Source organism: Periplaneta americana, chromosome 3, assembly GCF_040183065.1.
Source record: "Periplaneta americana isolate PAMFEO1 chromosome 3, P.americana_PAMFEO1_priV1, whole genome shotgun sequence".
Classification (NCBI taxonomy): domain Eukaryota; kingdom Metazoa; phylum Arthropoda; class Insecta; order Blattodea; family Blattidae; genus Periplaneta; species Periplaneta americana.
The window spans coordinates 169,214,811-169,235,769 of record NC_091119.1 but is presented as its reverse complement, the minus strand read 5'-3'; the positions used below and the strand labels follow the sequence as shown (position 1 = coordinate 169,235,769).

Below are 20,959 nucleotides of genomic sequence, written 5' to 3'. Positions count from 1 at the left end.
CAATTGAAGAGTTGAAACATGAAAGGTTACATTGCATTATTTAAAATAATATAGCAATTTGAAATTAAGAAACGGAGTAAGAATACCGTGTCCTTAATTAAGGAATGGCTATATTGTAGTTGTTATCTTCCATATCTTGTGATAGAAAAATGTTACATTGGTTATAATTTGAGTATTGACTTGTATAATACGTGTAGTTATGTCACAGTCCTAGTATATACAGTCAGAAAGCTTGGGTTTTGGGGATACTAGGAACAATAGACTGTGCCAGTACCATTTCGAATTGTCTGTAATGAGGCAATAGTAGCAATCCTAGTGGCCAGCAACTATCTATGGATGCATATTTACTACGTAATGAGCTTCGTAACTGTATATACTGAACTGTGGTTATGTGGTGTTATTAGAAAGAAATGGAAACAGAGATGTAGAACATGGTTCATTCTGAAATGTTTGTGTGTGCAAAAATATACTTCGCTCTTAGCATTGTATTAATGAACATTCTTTAATTTTTAGTTCCTGGTGTGACAAAGACTATTGCAAAGGATAATGGAGTGAGAGTTTCTTCCCCAGAACAGCTTCAAAAGCTGAAGCCAGCTTTTGTTAAGCCACATGGAACTGTGACACCAGCTAACTCATCATTTTTGGTAAGGTTCCGAATTATGTATTTTCTTGTATCTTATAAGAATTTTAGTTTCCTTCCATTCATCTCATTGTGTAATGTGAAAGTTGCTGAAACAAAAGAGGACACTGAAAAAATTTGAGAATTGAAAGAGCATTATTTATTTCTGCAATCTCTGCTTACCTCAATTAACATTATATCTAATGTGATAAATAGACTAGATGACAACTAATGCTACTTCAAAAAGGAATTAGCAATATTACTTTCAGTAACGCAAGTTGAATAGAAATACAAGAGAGAGTATAGATAAATGTTAAAACATTTCAGTCCAGAATGTAATAACAATTGTTATGTTATTATCAAAACAAAAAGAACAGAGGAAATTATAGTCTCGCAAACTTTAACAGGTTCAAACCCATTTGAGGGCAATGGCTTTTTTTAAATAAAGGAAATGAAGGTGTGTGTGATATGTAGGGATTGTGTTCTATGGTAAATAATCTTAAATTTCGGCGTTATTTCGCACAAAAGAAAAAGCATGAATTCAGTGTTATTTCACGTAAAAACTATAACTTTCTGACTATCGTATATGTAAAATACATTACTATATATTCCTACAAGGACTAGAGGTCTGTCTCATTAAGGGAATCGTAAGGTTCTCTGTACATTTTAACAATTCTTTCAGTTTTCTGTTGACACTTAACTGTAGTGTAGAAAATTTGTGAACAGTCTCCCATTCTGCGTGTGAATAATATGATGAAAAGATCACCCGAATGGGTATTAGTTATTCTTCGCTATACTCAGAGATCGATTTTGTTCTTGCGCAGCACTCTGTGATGTGATATTGATTGCATCTCTGCCCACACAACTCACACATGCATTCAGCGTTCGGGGTATGGAATGTCTTGTTTCTACAAATTTTGTGGTGAAAGCCGTGTATGGCTAGTCTTGTAATGATATGTCTCTGCTCCTGATTCTCTCTGGTCCAGTTGCGGTCAATCATTGCAGTCGTCCCATAGAAGTCGATGTCTATCTTCGCTCTTCTTCGATCCAGTAATTTGGTGCTGGCTCCAGTAGATGGCAGATTGAGTCTTACATCTTCTATGTAAAAAGTTTCCTTGGCCAATTCGTATGCTAATCTTGATGGCACATACTTTCCCACTATGAGGACACACTTTAGGAACCATGCTTTCACTTTCTCAATGCGTTCTAAGTCACTGACTGTCAGCTTTTCCCATATTAAATCCAGTCCGTACGTGACTATTGGGGATATTGCTGTGTCGAAAAGACTAGTGGCTATCTTTAGAGATAGTGATGCAATGTTCTTTATCCTATATATGGTTATCGTGGCCTCTGCTGTCCTCTCCCAGTTGTGGCAACTGAACAAGTTCCCTGTCGTTTGTAGGATTACGCCTAAATATTTGAATCTGTTGACTGTTGTTAAGGGCTCGCTGTGTAGCATCACTATATGTGTGAATAATATAAACTAATTAATAGACACCACAAAACATTGTCTATTTCTACTTTATTTTTAAAAATAAATTTACTCGATATCTCCTGTCCAATTTTTGACCCACTTGAAAACAAATGGAAAATTCGACATGATAATGATATTCACAAACTTATTATCAACCGTCAATTTTAGGTGTAATAAGGACCAGAAGATTAAATTGAGCAGGACAAGTTATATGTATGGATGACTCCAGCAGCGCAAAACAAATACATATGAATACCTTTAAGAACACAAGGCCACTGGGAAGACCTCGAAGTAGATGGAAAGATGAAATTCAGAAGGAGTGCATGGAAATGGGAATTACCAGCTGGGAGGAACTAGCAAAAGACAGAACAGAGTGGAAGTGTTTTGTGAAATCGACATGCTCCATAATGACCTTTAATTGATTGATTGATTTCCCCTGTCACTTTATAGAAGAAAGTAAATGCAGAGTGCAATTTGCTACTGAAACCAGGATAGACAACTAGAAGAAAAATAGTAAATGCACAATAGTAAATTATTGCTTGGAGTGAAGTGGAGTAAATGTCTGTCCTTCCTTGTTACTTCAGTCCCCATTTTTGCTCTATACAAATAATATAAGTATGTAGAACACTGCCTGAATTATGGGTGGTTTCTTGTAAATTTCTACAAGCTGTAAAATCGTAGTAATTTACACCTTTTTCATTAAATACTGCAATAATACAATACTATGAAATACTGATCATTATAAATATTTATTTTCGCTTCATTGTTTTATGTATTCATAGTTTTTTTTTTTTTTTTTTCTAATTAGATACTTCTCACTTTATCGCCCTCATATTTCAGTGTTCTCAATTTTGCATACTTGAGTGTCTAATTTAGTGATCCACATCTTGAGAAGCTTTCACCCACGTGATATATATAGAGATTGAAATTTCGTGAATGGATTTTCGAATGAATTTTTTTTAAGACAGAAAGATGTTATTATTATTAGTAGGTTATTTTACGACGCTGTATCAACATCTGAGGTTATTTAGCGTCTGAATGAGGTGAAGGTGATATTGCCAGTGAAATGAGTCCAGGATCCAGCACCGAAAGTTACCCAGCATTTGCTCATATTGGGTTGAGGGAAAACCTCGGAAAAAACCTCAACTAGGTAACTTGCCCTGACCGGGAATCGAACCCGGGACACCTGGTTTTATGGCCAGACGCGCTATCCGTTACTCCACAGGTGTGGACAGGAAAGATGTTGTTTTGATTTGTGAAGTGTTATAAATCATAATACATGTGAATAAGATGCTTTCTGCGAAATTGCACTTTTTTTTTTTAGTTTTCTGTACGATATTTCATCTGAAATAAAATTTTTTTTAAATAGATTTTATTATGATTTTAGTCGCATGAAGTGCCATCATAATGCCTTGAGGTGTCAAATAAAGGAACAAAAATCAGTTCATGTTTCATACAACTTGTGCAATTTCCTCACGTGGAAATATTCGTAACAAACTTGAGGGCCCATGTTTCTCCAGAAACACTGGGAATGCAGTTAAATGTGTATTTTGGTCCTGCATGTGACAAAGATTATGTAATTTGTGCTATGTGCATTAAGTTAGGTTATGTTATATGTTTTGTGTATATTTTATGTTTGTTTTAGCATTAATTTAGATTTAAAAATATTATTTATATGCTATTATGGCCAAAGGTAATTATTTTCAACCAGCTTATGGCTAAGATTTTTACTCTACTTTTCTGTGAATTCATTCACCACTTTCCAAGGTGCCCAGGTATAATTTATGTAACACCTCTACATTAATATGTTTCTATTTTTAGACTGATGGTGCTTCGGCATGCCTAATCACTACAGAAGCAAAAGCAAAGGAATTAGGCCTGAAGCCTAAAGCTTACTTGCGAGATTTTGTATATGTCTCTCAGGATCCAAAGGATCAGCTGCTTCTTGGGTAAGCTAATAAATATTGTTTAATGTATATAGGCTAACTAAGTGCTTTTATAATGAAGACCATGCTACTGGAACCAAAAAAAAAAAGAAACTCAAGAATAAGCAATATGTTGAAACTCAAGAATAAGCAATATGTTATTTCTAGGGACCAGATTTTTATGTAATATCAAGGTGTGAAATTTGTACATATTTATGTAAGAAAAATAAGCTGAATATGTACCAAAATATGTAAAATCATGAAAATATTTAATATCAATATCTAGCAGGTATAGGATAGGTAAGACTCTCCAGTTGTGATTTTATAGAGCACTCGACTTTTTTACCGCAATCTTGACACATTACTATTTTTCCATCTGTAGTGAAAGCTTCGTCCATTGCAATCTATGATTTTATTTTTGTCGTTAGGGTTGAAGATACATTTTTAATTAGTTAAAACAGTACATAAACTCACTTGCACTTTATACTGTAAGAACTAAAACTGGAGTACTGAGTGAAATGAATGATACAACAGAAATGCAAGCATTGTTTCGCTTTACTGGATTAGGAGAAAATAAGAGGAGATTGAGACACATGCATTTTAGCTGCTCCCTGTAAGAAACAAAGTACCTACTAAAACCTAAAACTATAGGTATTTACAAACTGTCCTCGTCGCACTCCACCACATGAAGACAACGCTACTTTCTGAGTGATTATTACAGTACAAGATAGTTTTATGAGAAAGGTTGCCTTTTGTTCACTCATATTTACAGTGGGCGGTATGGGGTGAGTGCCTCTATTACTAAGGATGTTATGTTTCTTCCCGAAATATATCCTGTCTTATGTAGGTAAAAAGGCTTTTTAAATCTGTGTATTTCAAATAATTGTAAACTTCCCCAGCAGAAGGTTTTTTTTTTTTTTTTTTTTTTTTTTTTATTTAGAGAAGTAAAAATGAATAAAACCCGTAAATATGTAGATTTATGTAATACCAAGCCATAATATGTAATGTGGGGTAAATATGTGAAAATATGTAGTATCAAATTTTAATATATTAATGGTAATTACAAGATTCGCAAAGATTTGTTATTTATATACAGTTAGGTTGAAAGAAATATAATATGTAATGACATAAAAATCCGGACCCTAGTTATTTCTCATAACTAGGAGGTGGATGTTGATGAAAAATCTTCTTATTTTTCACATGTAGATGATGTTTATTAATATAGAAATCCTTTTTGTGTTAATATCAATATAACACATTAATTTATTATATCGCATTTTTTGACGTTTTTGAACTAATAGGTCATTTTTATATTTTTTCGGCATTTTTTGGTCATTTTTAATACTTTGAAGAACTCTTAGATCATTTGGAATGCATTTTACTTTCTTCTTTACAGATAGATCTGTTAAATCTTTTTCTAAACAAATAGATCAGTAGTAATTACCAAGTGAATAACATTGAAGTTCCATCCCCCAGTCCACTGAAGGCTTCACCTCACACAACAGAAGTAATATAAAATGTTTGACAACAGCTTAGTTTAACTGAGGGCTTCGACCACTACTGTTCTTTTGTCAGTACCAGGGTGTCTTTAGAATGTATGTTTGGAAGGGGGGTAACTTTTACCGTTTCCTGGCCAAGTGTTTTCAACACACTAATACTGATTCCCCTTCTGCTGCAAAATCACGCAACTTGGCCCTACATGCTCATACACTCCCCTGTTACATGGAAGCAGGTGACTGAAAGTTGACGCAATCAGTTGTTACCATTTTAATTTATTTTTCACATAATGATCGCACTGTATATTTTCACTCCAAAAAAAGTAATAAAAATACGATTATGAAATGAGATACGGTAATTTGTTTCCAGTATTTTGAACACTAAAGGTACGGTCACACGTTGCTACTTTAGCAGCGTTGTAGTACAAAAAACTGCACAACTCTTGTACTGCGACGTGTGAACAGGGTTCTCAGGGTTGCAGCGGCAGCATTTTTGATACTGGTTTTGTTGAAACTTTTGCTGCGGTTGCAACCAGTGTTACCACCCAAATGTGCCAATGATACTTTTATTGTTTGGATATATTTTAATGTTAAATGTGATGAAAATAAATTATTTGTAACACTTATTAAATACACAACACAGTCTGAGCATAATTGCCGACGATATAATTCATTTTTTAAATTTTCCGTAGCGTAGTTCCAAACAGGAGGGTTGCCAACATTGATTACGTGAATATACTGTTGGTTATCATTTAAGTACATAGGCATTTTTAAAAGCTTTATAGTAAAAATAATGTTAATTTCTGAATACTAGATACAACAGAAAAGCAAATAATAGATAAGGAAGCTTTCGCATGAGTTTCTTAATAATGCGAACATAACCACAAAATGTATATTGAGAAGTCAACACAGAGACGGAAACCTGCAGCATGACTGCGGCTGCAAAAGTAGCATCTTGTGTGTGAACAGACTCGCAACCTCCAGTTGCAACTTTTGCAGCACTCGGGTTGCGCAACACAAAAAGTAGCGTGCAGCACGCTACTTTTGGCTTACGTGTGAACACGACACGCAGCTTTTGCAGCTGCAGTACAAAAGTTGCGCTGCAAAAGTAGCCTAAGGCCGGCAGCATACTGTATCAGACATTCTGTCATGTTTACATGCATTCTTATGAGGCTGCAGAATACTGCTTTGAACGAATAGAGGTTATTTACAAATGTCCGATGCAATATGCTGCAGTCTTATAAGAATGTGTGTGAACATTGTTATGTTTTATTATTGTAGAAGATTAATATGTTATGAGGGGAAAATAGGTTGTTAAAGCCTTGAAAACAGTAGAGTTTCGATTTAATTTTAAATGTTTTATGTTTACAGTCCTGCATATGCTGTGCCGAAAGTTTTGGAAAAGTCTGGCCTCCAACTTAGTGATATTGACGTATGGGAAGTCCATGAAGCCTTTGCAGTAAGTACCTAATTTCTGTACTGAAACATATGGGATATCAAATAGTACTTGAAAATAGAAACATTATCTGTAAACTCTGAACTTCGTGTTTTATTACAAAATATATATATATATTTTTTTTTGTATGGTAATAATTATGGAATTCAAATAGAATGTGTATGAGATACCATACCATTTGCATTGTTGTTGTTGTTGTTTTCTAATGCCAGGCGTTTGACAATAAAGTCGTTTCACCTCTTGCACTCCAATATTTTTCAAAGATATTATCATGGTCAGCCACTTTTCAATATCTGTGAAACTATGTGCTAAATTGAAGAACTGTTAATACAAACATTTTTGTATGAGGAATGGAAATAAAAAATACAAAATTATAGACTCCCTTTTGAAAAAATTAGATTGACCATCAAATGACCTTGAAAACGTTTTGGAAATGCAAACTAAATAATGCAATTTTTTCCTCTTTAACCCAATCAATTGCCCCATTTGATGAGCTGTGGTCGCACAAGATTTACCACACAAAAATATATTAGCAAGATATTTTAATCAGGAAGTACATACTTTTAGCTATGACCTCTGATAAACTGTGCATCAAAAATCTTGTATGATTAATTTTATAAATTTTTTTACTGCACACTGAGCATTTGTCCACAAACTGGGCATTAATTCCGAGTGAGGAGAATTTAAATAATTTAAATACAAGTCCATTGTGTTAAAGTGAATTAACTTTTATTCCCTTCTAAAACAATTCTTTTTCATTTATTTTTTTAGGTACAGTGTGGCGTGTGGGAATGGGAGATTTTAAATCAATTAACGCAAAATCATACTTGAATTTTGAAGTTGGTAAGACACTGATACTGCCATACTGTTCCTTAGACATTGCCGTGAGGCAGTGGGCAGAAGAGCATCACGAATTCGCAGTAAAAATAATGATGGTTGTGAAGCTGCAGGACGAGAATTTCGGTTGATCAATGCAATGTTGTCACATATCCTAGCCTTTAGTTCATTTAGAGTGTGAGGACGACTAGCATACACACGATTCTTTAAAAATCCTCCCAAAAATCGCACACTGAAAGGTCAGGCGATCACGCGGGCTAGCTCATGTTGCCATTCTTCAACATGAGATGCTCTCCAAAGAGCTGTTGTAATGCAGCAATAAATATTGATCTTCCTCACATTTTGCTAAAAATGATTCAGCAAAAGTTACTCATCTGTTGGCATTGCCAGCCAGTATAATGGCCACAGTGCAGCGAGGCAAACCTAATGACAGCATGTCGCAGTGCAGAAAGTTGTGGACTCTGCTGGATGGCGGCATTGTCTGCTTGGTCCTGGATGCTTCTTGCTCAGGGTAGAACCTGTTGATTCAAATCTTTCAACCCATGTCTTCAAGTCTTCAAAGTGTGGGCTTATGGAACCGGATCATGATGCCAAAGTTGAAAATGACGCAGAAATTCTCGTGCAGATTCACAACAATTATTGTTTTTACTGCGAATTCACAATGCTCTTCTGTCCACTGCCTCATGGCAACTGAAATGGCATTGCCTAAGGAACAGTGTGACGGTATCACAATCTTACTGACATCAAGTATAACTTTGAGCTAATCGATTCAAAATCTCCCATTCCCACTCGCCACTCTGTATTTCTAATTATCAACTTAAATGGTCCACCTGATATAGTTGAAGATCAGTGATCCCACTATTTATATTTTTAACAAATTTAATACATTGATGTCATTGTGGAAAGACTCTCAGATATAACCATATAGCAGTGTCAGATAAAATTCTCATTCTGTGCTTAAGTTTGTACTTGAATTTCAATATAATTTAATGTTATAATACACTATACAGGAACGTGCTTGTTGTAGGGTCAAATTCTTTCCAACCTGAAGGCAATGGATTCAGATTTCTTCGCCCAAAAGTACATGGGACGCAGCAGCAAGGTTGGAGTGCCAGATATTAATAAATTCAATACTTGGGGAGGTTCACTGAGCATTGGACACCCATTTGCTGCAACAGGTATACCATTCGCCAATCTTGATATTTTTAGCAGTAGTGTCATGAAATAACCTTTCTTCTGTGCCTGAAGTCCAAAGAACTTTCTGCATAAATACATTATAGTCACTAAGAAATAATGTTATAAGAAGTAATGGTAATGTCCAGAAGATAATGAAGTCCGAACTTTCACAGTTACGATATTATATGTAGGGTTGCATAGTTAAAACGTGAAAATTTGGGACACTACTTTCAACTTTAAAATGTGTGAGATGAAAAGGTGGTAGAAATACATTAATTAACCCTCTATTGGCCCATGTGACCTGAAAGTCACATCCAGTAATTTTTTTTTTGTCCTGCGCCATGTTATAGTGGTCTAAGGCATCCTGCCTAGGACTCTCATTACATAATGTGCGCTGGTTCGAGTCCTCATGGGGGAAAAAATTTTCTCATGAAATTCGGCCAGTATGGGACCAGTGCCCACCCAGCATCGTGATGCACTTAGGGAGCTATGATAGGTAGCAAAATCCAGTTGCGAAAGCCAGCTATAACGGCTGGGGGATCATCGTGCTAACCACACGATACCTTCATTCTGGTTGGATGATCGTCTGCCTCTGCTTCGGCATGTGGGTGTGAGGCCAGCAACTGGCTGGTCGGTCTAGGCCCTTCACAGGCTGTAGTGCCACGGATTATTATTTATTATTATGTATACTGTAATTAGAGAGGGAATTTTCTTTCCATAGTTGACCAATGTGACTTCAAAGTTACAATATGGCTACTGTTTCCTACATTTTTAATGTTCTCTTAAGTTCGTATTTTGTCTACTAGATGTCAGTATTTATTTTACCACCATGTCATGTAACATAAGAACTAATCAAAAACGAAATTTTACCATTGTCTTATTCAAATCACTATCAAATTGTTCTAGCTGTATTTGCATGTGAATATAATAAGCATCGCAGTTTTCAATGTACACAATGCAGAACTGCACGCATTGTGTTCACCGAACATAATTAGGAACATTAAATCCAGACATTTGAGATGGACTAGGCATGTAGCATGTATGGGTGAGTCCAGAAATGCATATAGAATGTTAGTTGGAAGATCTAAGGGGAAAAAGACCTTTGGGGAGGCCGATATGTAGATGGGAAGATAATATTAAAATGGATTTGGGGGAAGTGGGATATGATGCTAGAGACTGGATTAATCTTACTCAGGATAGGGACTGATGACGGTCTTATGTGAGGGAAAGGCTGGTTCACAATAAACCGGGAACGAGAACCAGAATGAAAACGAGAAGCAGAGGATGTGAATATGAAAATTTTTTATTCACAATAAACCGAGAACGTAGACGACTATGCATCGATATGCATGTCAATAATGATATGTAAAGTCGATATTACGCATTCTGATGTTATTTGTGTATAATTGACCAATGGCGTTCTCTCATGAGTACAAGGCAGCCAACATAAACACAGGTTAACCAACTTCGAAATTTCAACTGAAACATTTCATTAGGTATGGTACTATAAATATGCCCATGCATCTTTATTATCACAACCTATTTTAAGTCTACCATAACGTAAAATAATTAGAGAAGAAACATTTGTAATAGAACAAAAATGAACACAACAGTAGTTATTGAATTCAAGCATGAATATGTAGTGTGTAATACAACCAATACAGTAATAAAATATGATTCACTTACGATCGGAGTTCAAAGATGCAGCTATTGAAAGCCACGTATTCTCCTTCATTTTCTCATCTTTATACGAGGCGTGCCGCTTATCGTAAACGTGAGGATTTCATCAAATAAAACTTGCTCCATGATGCACAGCACAGAACAAAATAATGCCTAGGTTATGTCACGGTCTTCTTGCTACAAAATATATGACAACAAAATAGCTTTTAAATGGCAATAGAATGAATCTAGTGGGCTAAGATCGGAAACGTGAATGCCAAAGTTGAAACTTGGCCAACTCTCCGTTGCCGATCCTGGGCTCTGGCAAGCTTTTCGTTAATTGTGAATGCTCACATTTAAATGTACACATTTTAACAATTTTACCGTTTTCGTTCTGATTCTCGTTTCCGGTTTATTGTCAACCAGCCTTAACAGTGAAACTCCTGGTTCTCTAAAAATCATTTGTAAGTAAATTGTTCAAGAGAAATAAAATCTGATGATATAATATTTTCATCAGATATTACATCTCTCATTTGCTTGAAATTATGTAAAGTTGTATTTGTTTAATATTGTAGGTGTGCGTTTGACAGCACATGCAGCCAACAGACTTATTCGAGAAGATGGCAAGTTTGCTCTCATCGCTGCTTGTGCTGCAGGCGGCCAGGTATGTATTTGTTCTAATATAACAGTTTTATATAAACTGCCTTTCTTATCTTCAGAACATTATAATAGTAATTATGGGTATGATCCAATGAAATGTTAGTTGATTATTTAGATTTATATTGTGTGTGTTATCGTAGTGTTTCTCTCATTGCCTATCCACTTACCATTACAATTATTCACAGTTTTGCTAGAACAATCATTATTCACTATGCTATATACTGACAGGGGAACTGTTAATGAACTTATGTCGAAATCTCCCTTCAAATTGCGCACATATGTATAGTGCGTCTGAGTCATCTAGAGTGGGAAATTGGTCGGCCGTTTATCCGATAAGAAGTCAGATTTCTACTGCTAAGTGAGGATGAGTACTCTTGGGAATTAACTGGATTGAAACTTAACACAACATTCAGTACTCACCCTGCTCACAGATTATGCTTTATGTAATGTCTGTTTTCTCATACACATATTTCACGCTCAAGAAATAGTCATTCTTATGCATCGGTTCTTCTTTTATGTGTGTATCGAATGCCTACCCACTTCACTTACGTGATTCGGGTTCCACATATTGTGGATAGATGGCGGAACTCATTTTCAAATTGTACACTACTTCTGCAGGCCACACTGTGCATGATGTGTATCTATGAAGAGTTATGTCGTCTACTAGGGCGAGAGAACGTGTAAGTGTTGTGTAGGGAATGTGTGAGGATGATAATGAAGATGAAGAAGGGAGAAGAGGAAACCCGGTACTAGCATTTAGCCTACTCTTGTCGAATAGCACTAAGTAGACCTACAGGCTTAATGTCCCCATCCGACTGATGAATCACTATCAACAGTGACATATGCCTTTTCTTCATATGTGGAGAGATTTGGGATTTAACCCAGGCATGTTGGTGCACAATATAGTTATTAGAAATTTGTGCACCGCCACCTCTCCTAGTCACGTTGTAGAAATTTTACATGAAAATTTCTGACCCCACCGGGAATTGAACCCGGGCCGACTAGTCTGGAGGCAGACGTGTTACCACAGAGCTAACTTGGCAGACTACTTTTCTATTGTAGTGGACCTAAATAATGAATAATGGAATTCTGTGTGGTTTTAGTTTCAATAATTATGTTACCACTCTTGGAAACAGGTTTTGCTTTCTATGACACCATTCGAAAAGTGACATTGGTATGTAAAGCCTGCTTAGTGGTCATTCAGCGTATCGCCTTTTGGCACTAAAATCTTGTGACTCATATATTACATTACAGATATAATTTATTAGCTCACCTTATAATATCTATAAGAGCTGGAACTGTCGATCATCTTCTCTAATGCACTTTTTGAAAAGATTTCTGGACACACACTAGATTTCATCTCTGTCAATAGAAAAGAATCATAGGCACATGGTCAGTTTCATACATACATAGTGTTCTGACAAATGTCAGGTCTTTCATGCAAACCCAGCATTCTCCAATCTTTCCTATTTTCTGCCTCCCTCTTTGTCTCCGAATATGTTCCATATAAATGTCATCTGTCATCTTTTTCTGCTCCAAACTCTTCTCTTGTTCACCATTCCTTCCAGTGCATCCTTCATTAGGCAATTTCTTCTCGGCCAGTGACCCAACCAAGTCCTTTTTCTCTTCCTGATCAGTTTCAGCATTATTCTTTCTTCACCCACTCTTTCCAACACAGCTTCATTTCTTATTCTGTCTGTCCATTTCACAGGCTTCATTCTTCTCCATATCCACATTTCAAATGCTCCTAGTCGCTTGTCTTCACTTCATTGTAATGTCCATGTTTCTGCTCTGTACAATGCCACACTCCACACAAATTACGTCAGTTTCATATTGTCTTATAGAGCATCGTTTTCAACAATTTTGTCACTTCCCAAGATGTCTTGGATATACCTGCTTGTTGAGCAAACTTTCTTAACAGTCTCGTGGGAGATTGTTCTTGTCTATAGCCTATATCGCTGAGTTTTTCTTGAGTTAGAACGCAATTTATGCATCTTATTTTTTTATTTAAAAATGAACCAATTTCTCTCGTTTTTTCACTAAATCCTGAATTGTTGACTCAGATGACTGTTGAACACCAGGATATTCCCATATAAATATAACACAACATTATGTATTTCTTCATAATATAGGACTATATGCTGCGTCATAAACTAAGATTCTCTTTATTAATGTGTACTACATTGCCTCAAACTATGCTCAATTGCATTGAACGGAAGTCAGCTATATACTAATGTTCTAACTTTTACGTCCCTTTAGCCTGTCATCGGTCCACACTATGCAACAAAACCTTCTCACTCTCATTCCAGGGAAAAAATAGACACTTATTTCCTTAACAGTCACATTCAGTCTAGAACATAAGGCCGATAACATTTATTTGAGGAAAACCTGTTTACTTGTGAACACTCTGAATGTACCAAATTAGTGCATAGGTCCAAGTTCTTTTATTTAGTAGTATGCATCTTTTTCTCATTCTTTCGGGTTCCTTTTAACCTTTCAACATCTTCCATTCTAATTATTGCATTCTTACCTTTTGTATTAGATTTTACATTTACATATATATATATATATATATATATATATATATATATATATATATTTTGATTTTTGTTTGAATTCAATAATTTTGTGGAAAAGGGTTTTTATTAACTCAGCATGAAGTCTGTGTAAATAGATCCTAATTGAGTTGTAAGCAATATCCATTTGCATACTGTCTATATGGTTACTGATGGGAGGATGGATGGATGGCCTCATAAGTCATTCTGTTCATCGCTACCGTCTCAACACATCCGCGGCGCGCATCCCAGCCCTTCCTACCTATTGTAACCACCCTGTTCGCAGAATGGCTACAGACAGTATGCTAGAACAATAGAGACGACAGGGCCTGCAGTCTTGAAGTGAAGACTGTATGGTAGTATAAGTCTCTAACAGTCCTTGTCTACTACTGCTGTGTAATATGGTAGTACTGGCAAATGAAATAGGCCTAAGTGTTTGAAGTAGTGTTATGTTTCATCCTGGTGGATGTAATAGTGATCTAACCCATAATATAGGAGTGAATCTAAGGGTGTATTAAGTTTTGATGTGAATATGTCTTTGTTCGAAGTACAATAAGATAAGAAAATCTAATATTTTTAGCATAACACTAACAAGGAGAGGACACGCTGTGTATATCACCGAATTAAATAAGATTATGTGAGATGAAAGTACAAGACGTACTGTTTAAAGTCATACCTGGTATGGGTGGCCAATGACCCCTCGTTTTGGAAATATTGGCTATTGTTTGTGAGACACTTCCATTAGGTGCTCAATAGGGAAGCATTAGCCTGTGTAACAGCGTAGCCCATATGGTTGGATGCTGAGTGGTTATCCAGGCAACCAGAGTTCGAATCTTAACTGGTCCTATATTTTTTTTCTTTTAATAATGATTAATATTGCGATCACAGTTATCTATTTACATACTTATATCATATTTCTCAATGTATCGAATGCTTCATCATGTTTTAAACAAATTACTAATTAACTAACATTGTATTGTAAAGGATAAACAATGAAATACTGTTCACATAGGAAGGTGAGATGTGTCACTGGTGTTTGTTCTATTTCTGTAGAAGCTGTTCCATTTCATTTTGTGCCTGATTCATTATGATGCCATAAAAACACACAAAACATACATATTTCCTGCACCATGCACAGCAAATGAAAGGTTGTCCACAGTCACACACATTTTTCCGCACTTCTGCTGCGAAACAGATATCCTTCAGATTCACAAAAACTTATCGTTCGTTTATCAGTTTTGATGCATACCACGCATATTTCAACATGGCTTTGAATATAGGAACTGACAACTGAAAGTGAATTAAAATAATAATAATAATAATAATAATAATAATAATAATAATAATATCAAGCTTTAAAAAATGAGAAGGCATTAGGATTCGAACTTGGGTTACCTGAATGACAACTCAGCATCCAACTACATGAGCTACGCCGTTACACAGTCTAATGTTTCCCTATTAGGCACCTAACGGAAGTGTGTCATACACAATAGCCAATATTTCCAAAACGAGGGGTCATTGGGCACCCATACCAGGTATGACTTTAAACAGTGTGTCTTGTACTTTCATGTCACAAAATCTGATTTAATTCGGTGATATACAGAACGTGTCCTCTCCTTGTAAGTTCAAGAAGTCTATGCTAGATGCTTCACATGGCAAAGTGTACGCATGTTGTCATCTGTTGAGCATTGCATAATCCTCTTGCAGGGGAATAAGCATTGAGCATTATCTGATAAGCAATTGGCATTATCTGTATATAACCAGATACTGTTAAAGAAGTTAATTATTTATATACTATTTACAAAAGAAAACCTCAATCATGTTCTTAGTAATCAAGATCAAATACAATAAAAAAAATCATGTTCCTAATGATAAAAAATAGAAAGGAGTAAAACAAAGACATATTCACGTAATTATTTGGATACTGTGGTTGCAAATACCAGCTATAACGGCTGGGGGGATCATCGTGCTAACCACACGATACCTCTATTCTGGTTGGATGATCGTCCACCTCTGCTTCGGCATGAGGCCAGCGGCTGGCTGGTCAGTCCCTTCATGGGCTGTAGCACCATGGATTATTATTATTATTATTATTATTATTATTATTATTATTATTATTATTATTATTATTATTATTATTATTTGGATTCTGTGAATTCTCTGTCACTTTTTACTACCTGAGAGTTAGCTGATAGCTATGTAGAGTTCATATTTGGTGCGGAGTACAAGAAAATTGTTGAAATATGTTATTTTGTGATTTGAAACCAATTTTGAGTGGAGTTAGATTCAGGGTCGGTAAAAATGTACAAATACTGACCATGCTATAAAATCGTGGTAAATACAATAGAGCTTTGATTATTGTCATTAATATGTTCCATACAGAACTCTATTATTAATGTGACAACTCATGTTATAGCAAAAATAAATGGTCGGTAAATAAAACCCAGTAACTTCTTTCAATGTTTTTCTTTTAGGTTATAACTTCAACAGAATTATGGATTACAAGAAATATAATTTTACAGTATCATATGGATTTAATGTAATATATATACAGTAGAACTTGGTTATAACGACATCCAAGGGACCTTGAAAATTATGTTGTTATAAACGAGTGTCGTAATAACCGAGATTCATATTATCAATCTAGCAAGGTGGAAAATGAAAAATAATAAACATAATTAGGCTTATTTTAGATTTATGTATTCACTTTTAAGCTTACCATGAACACAATAAAATACATGTACAATTATAAGTACAGTATTCTGTATTAAAACAGTTTGTTCATTACTCACCAGACTTATTTACTGAGGGGTGAAGTAATCAGTAATTTTACTCTGTTGTCTCCTACTTGCCCAATATACACTTTCTAAATTAAATTCAATGCTCATTATTTCAGTTGCAATTTCACTGCTCCTTCTCCTAGCTTCATACTCCCTCCTCTAGCTTCATAGAAATGTTCACAATTCTAATGGCTTCTAAAGTGTCACTCACTTCTTTTAGTGGCCATACTGCATTAAAATGCGTGCACTTAGTGAAAACTTCCTGTCGAAACTGACTGCATGCAGGTACCATTAATACCGCATGAATTCGGGCAGGCTGCAGTGGGGTGGGGAATCTGCCTGCATTCCAGAGGTCTATGATACAAGGGAACAGTAAAGGGTTTGCCAGATTTCAGCAAAATATTTCTTAAAATACTTTGGTTCTTAGAAAATTGTATTCCAAACTGAGGTTGAAAATGACGTTATATGCGAGGTAGACGCATATGCGTTTGTCGTATTAAGCAAGGTAGGAAAGCATATGTTTTATGGGGAATTAGTTGGGACCACAGAATATTTGACGTTATAGGCAAGGTGTCGCACAAAACGAGGTCGCTATAACCAAGTTCTACTGTACATATTTTTTTATGGAATTTTCAACAGAAATGCTTAAGAAGTCATGTAATACTCTTAACACCAAATTCTGTATTTTGATCAAATGCCATGTTGTTTAAACAATGAAATTAACAAATACGCTCTTAGTTGCTATGGCACGTGTTTTTAGACCTGATACCAGTTCAGGGTGAGTGAGGAGAGGGTGCTACTGCATGTGATTGTTTCCTCGCCTGGTGTAGTGTGCAGCGGGATGTTATACAGACATCTGACCACACTGAATAGCGTTCCAAAATGAACCCAATACCCCTCAAAGTGAACATATTCTGACAGTGGACTGTACTTTATAAGGACACTGGCCTTGCAAACCATTACAGAATACTGGGATTATGTACAGAAACAAAAAGCTTGTGACCAAACATAAGGTGACTTCAAGTAACAAAACCAACTTGCAATAAACTTGATTTGACAACTGTTACGTACCAACAAATGACGGCATTCTACTGGCAGTAATTCACGTGTTAAATGTTGGTATAAAACATTAGTGAGACCAGTTTTGACATATGCGGCAGAAACATGGTCAATCTCCAAAAACGATGAAAAAAGATTGGAGATTTTCGAAAGAAAGCTTCTGCGAAGGATCTATGGCCCAACATTCGAGGAAGGTCTGTGGAGGAGGAGATGCAACTATGAATTATATAGACTTCTAGGAGAGCCAAATATAATCAATACAGTTAAAACTAGCAGATTGAGGAGGGCAGGATATGTAATACGCATGGACCCAAGTGAACCTTGCAAAAAAATTGTAATAACAAATCCGGGAGGTCAGAGAAGACGAGGTCGACCGCACTTGCGGTGGATTGATGGAGTGGAAGAGGATGCCAGAAAGTTGGGGTGCAAGAATTGGAAGGCTGCTACACAAGATAGAGACGGATGGCGACAATTACTAAGGGAGGCCCAGGCACACCAAGGGCTGTAGCGCCAATGATGATGATGATGATGAAATGTTAGTATGCACAGGGTGATGATAGTCAAAGTTTCATTCTACAATTTTAACACTTCAGCTACCATATGAACCATTGATAGCCTCAGGGAGATTGAATGATGTATAATGCAACATTATGGTAGAGCTAGGGCTAGAGCGCGACTTTAAAGGTAGCATCCTCTTTCTTCATTCTCAAGGCAGAAGGACAGGTAAAGGTTTTGTGTTTATTACAGATAAGCACAGAAATGTTTATAGCACTATGACAGCTGAGCTAAGGGTTTATGTGGTGTCAGAAAGCTGAGTAACGAATTTAGTTTGTATTAGCTGGCCAATATGGGTTGCAGAAGGAAGGGAGTTTAAAAGTAGACATTACATAGCTGTCAGAAGTCAGTTCTTTCCTTGTGAGAGCTTTAAATCAGTAACGGTACATTTTATCATGTCTGACTGCACCTTCATAGTCCTGGTGGTTGTAAAATATTATAAGATACCTTTATTCATGCATATGAAAATGTCTGATGTGGTTTTATAAATACTTACTCACTACATAGCTGTCAGAAGTCTGTTCTTTCCTGGTGAGAGCTTTAAATCAGTACATTTTTATCACCTCTGACTGCACCTTCATAGCTCTGATGGTTGTAAAATATTGTAAAGTACCTTTGTTCATTTAAATGGGCATATGAAAATGTCTGATGTGGTTTCATAAATGCTCACTACATAGCATCAGCTGACAGTAGTTAGTTTCACTTGTCAAAATATTTCCAGCTCGTAAGTGTTAAATTTTCATAATTGAAAGGGTGAGAATGATAACAGTCCTAAGTCACGCAGAAAAAAATTTACAGGAGAGCACATTAAAGGTTCAGAGTCCAGTGGTATTAGGTGGCTATCATAATTTCTTCATTGTATACTTACGTCATTTGTTGAGTAATTTTTACAGTATTTTACTAATAGCTTCCCTATACGTGTAAGAAATTAACTCTTACAAAAAACAATTTTTTGTTAAAAGTGTGGCTTTGGACTATCTCATTCTCACCCCTTCAATTATACCGTTTAAATGGTATTTTAAGACCATAGAAGTACACCATTGGCAGTTAAATGTCTGTTTATTTTATTTAGCATAATGTAAAGCACTTGGATCTTTCATAGTGTTTGTTTCACGTTTAGACATGTATCATGCTTCAGTGCACAAATCTTTTATATTGAAGTTTCACTGCATAACTTTCAAAACTTGAATTATGATTCTCTGTGACGTATTGGAGTAAAAGTTAGTCACACAGAATTCAAACATTACATTAATGCATTTTTCGTTTAAATATTCGGATGTTTTCAGTTGAATATTTCTTCTTATAATTAGGAAATGGATTTTTATGTACTAAAAGTTAAACATGACACTGAGTATACTTGAGTGGGTGTGATGTAGGTTAGAACTGTTTTGAGGCTTTGTTCACAACACTTAGAAATGTAACAAAGGAGATTTGGGACATAAAGACTGAAGAATACATCTAGTGTAACGTTACTTTGTAAATAATGGTTCAGACCATTCATTTCAATTCACAATTAAAAGTATCACCTATTGAAGCCACCCACAAACCTATGTAAGCAGAAGCTGTAGCCAATAGTAGTGAATGACACAAACTTAGTAAAACAGAAATTGGCTACCACTTCTATACCCAGCAGTATTATTTATACCAGAGTGGGGTACTGCTTGCTTATTTATAACTATAGCTAGTTCAAATATTGGCTTCTAGTATCTAAAAATCCTATTCCTGGTTATAATTTTTAGCATGTACAACCCAATAAAATAATTTATTTTAAATATTAATCCTGCATTGCTCATAAAAAACACTGAAAGATATCAAATTAAAAAAAAAGGTAACAGTATTCCGTTTTATTTATACATATACTGTGAAGATTTGTTTGTCACGTGTAATATACTGTTTTCAGGGAGTTGGAATGCTTGTGGAGCGACATCCAGATGGACACCCAAACTAAATAAGAATATGGGAACCCATCAGCAACACTCAATGCAATTTGTATATTTTTGTAAAGGTACTTTGGCCACCAAATGAGTTAAGCCTGCGGTGTTATGTTTGTTTCTTCAGATGTTTAAGGAAACTTTAAATATGTATTAATGTAGCCTACTTCCTTGCACTCAACAGTGATGTTCCTTTTATACAAGAAACTTACAATACTCCATGTTAATTTTCCTGTAATACAAGGCATGTAGGAGTAAGTACAGTATTTAATAACCTTTTTCATATTTTCAATCGTGTGTTCAGGATAACTTTGTAAGCAGATTTTTATATATTGAAACATGACTTTATACATATAAGATGAATAATATATTCCATACACTGTGATTACACTAATATTTCATGGGTTTATTTATTTCTGTTGCTTCCTTTCTTTTTTCCATCCAATCCTCATTCTACCTTGACATACTGAGGCCTCTTACAGAGGGATTGCAAACTCAGGTAGTTCCGTTATTTGATGGACAGATGACATTCTCGTGTGGAAGGTGGTATATATCCCGAATTGTGTTGAAGGATTGGGAAGGAAGCAGGTTGTGGCTATTTTGACGTAGAATCACGTCTTTTTCCTCACTAGGGATGAGGGTGTGGTACTTCAGAATTGACCATCACATAAAATGCAACCTCCCCTTGTTCTCCTTATATTCCTCTTGTTCTTTTTGTATTTCCCCCCGTTCTCCTTGTATTCCCTTTGCTGTTCTTATATGCCTCTCATTCTCTTT

At 35.7% G+C, this 20,959-nt stretch overlaps 1 protein-coding gene and 1 non-coding gene across 2 annotated transcripts in view; both read left to right on the top strand.

The window, feature by feature from the left end:
- Mtpbeta (mitochondrial trifunctional protein beta subunit) overlaps positions 1-20,578 on the top strand; it is a 38,593-nt gene extending 18,015 nt beyond the window's left edge. Inside the window, exons 6-11 of the mRNA XM_069822279.1 lie at positions 514-644; positions 3,915-4,042; positions 6,886-6,973; positions 8,835-8,985; positions 11,218-11,306; positions 20,152-20,578. Of these exons, the coding sequence (XP_069678380.1) occupies positions 514-644; positions 3,915-4,042; positions 6,886-6,973; positions 8,835-8,985; positions 11,218-11,306; positions 20,152-20,199 (635 nt within the window). The 3' untranslated portion in view covers positions 20,200-20,578. The remainder of the gene's footprint in view (positions 1-513; positions 645-3,914; positions 4,043-6,885; positions 6,974-8,834; positions 8,986-11,217; positions 11,307-20,151) is intronic.
- On the top strand, positions 14,138-14,235 carry LOC138697204 (small nucleolar RNA U109). Its single transcript, XR_011331566.1, has one exon. It is a non-coding gene; the product is annotated as a small nucleolar RNA U109 (small nucleolar RNA).
- Positions 20,579-20,959: the final 381 nt, after the last annotated feature.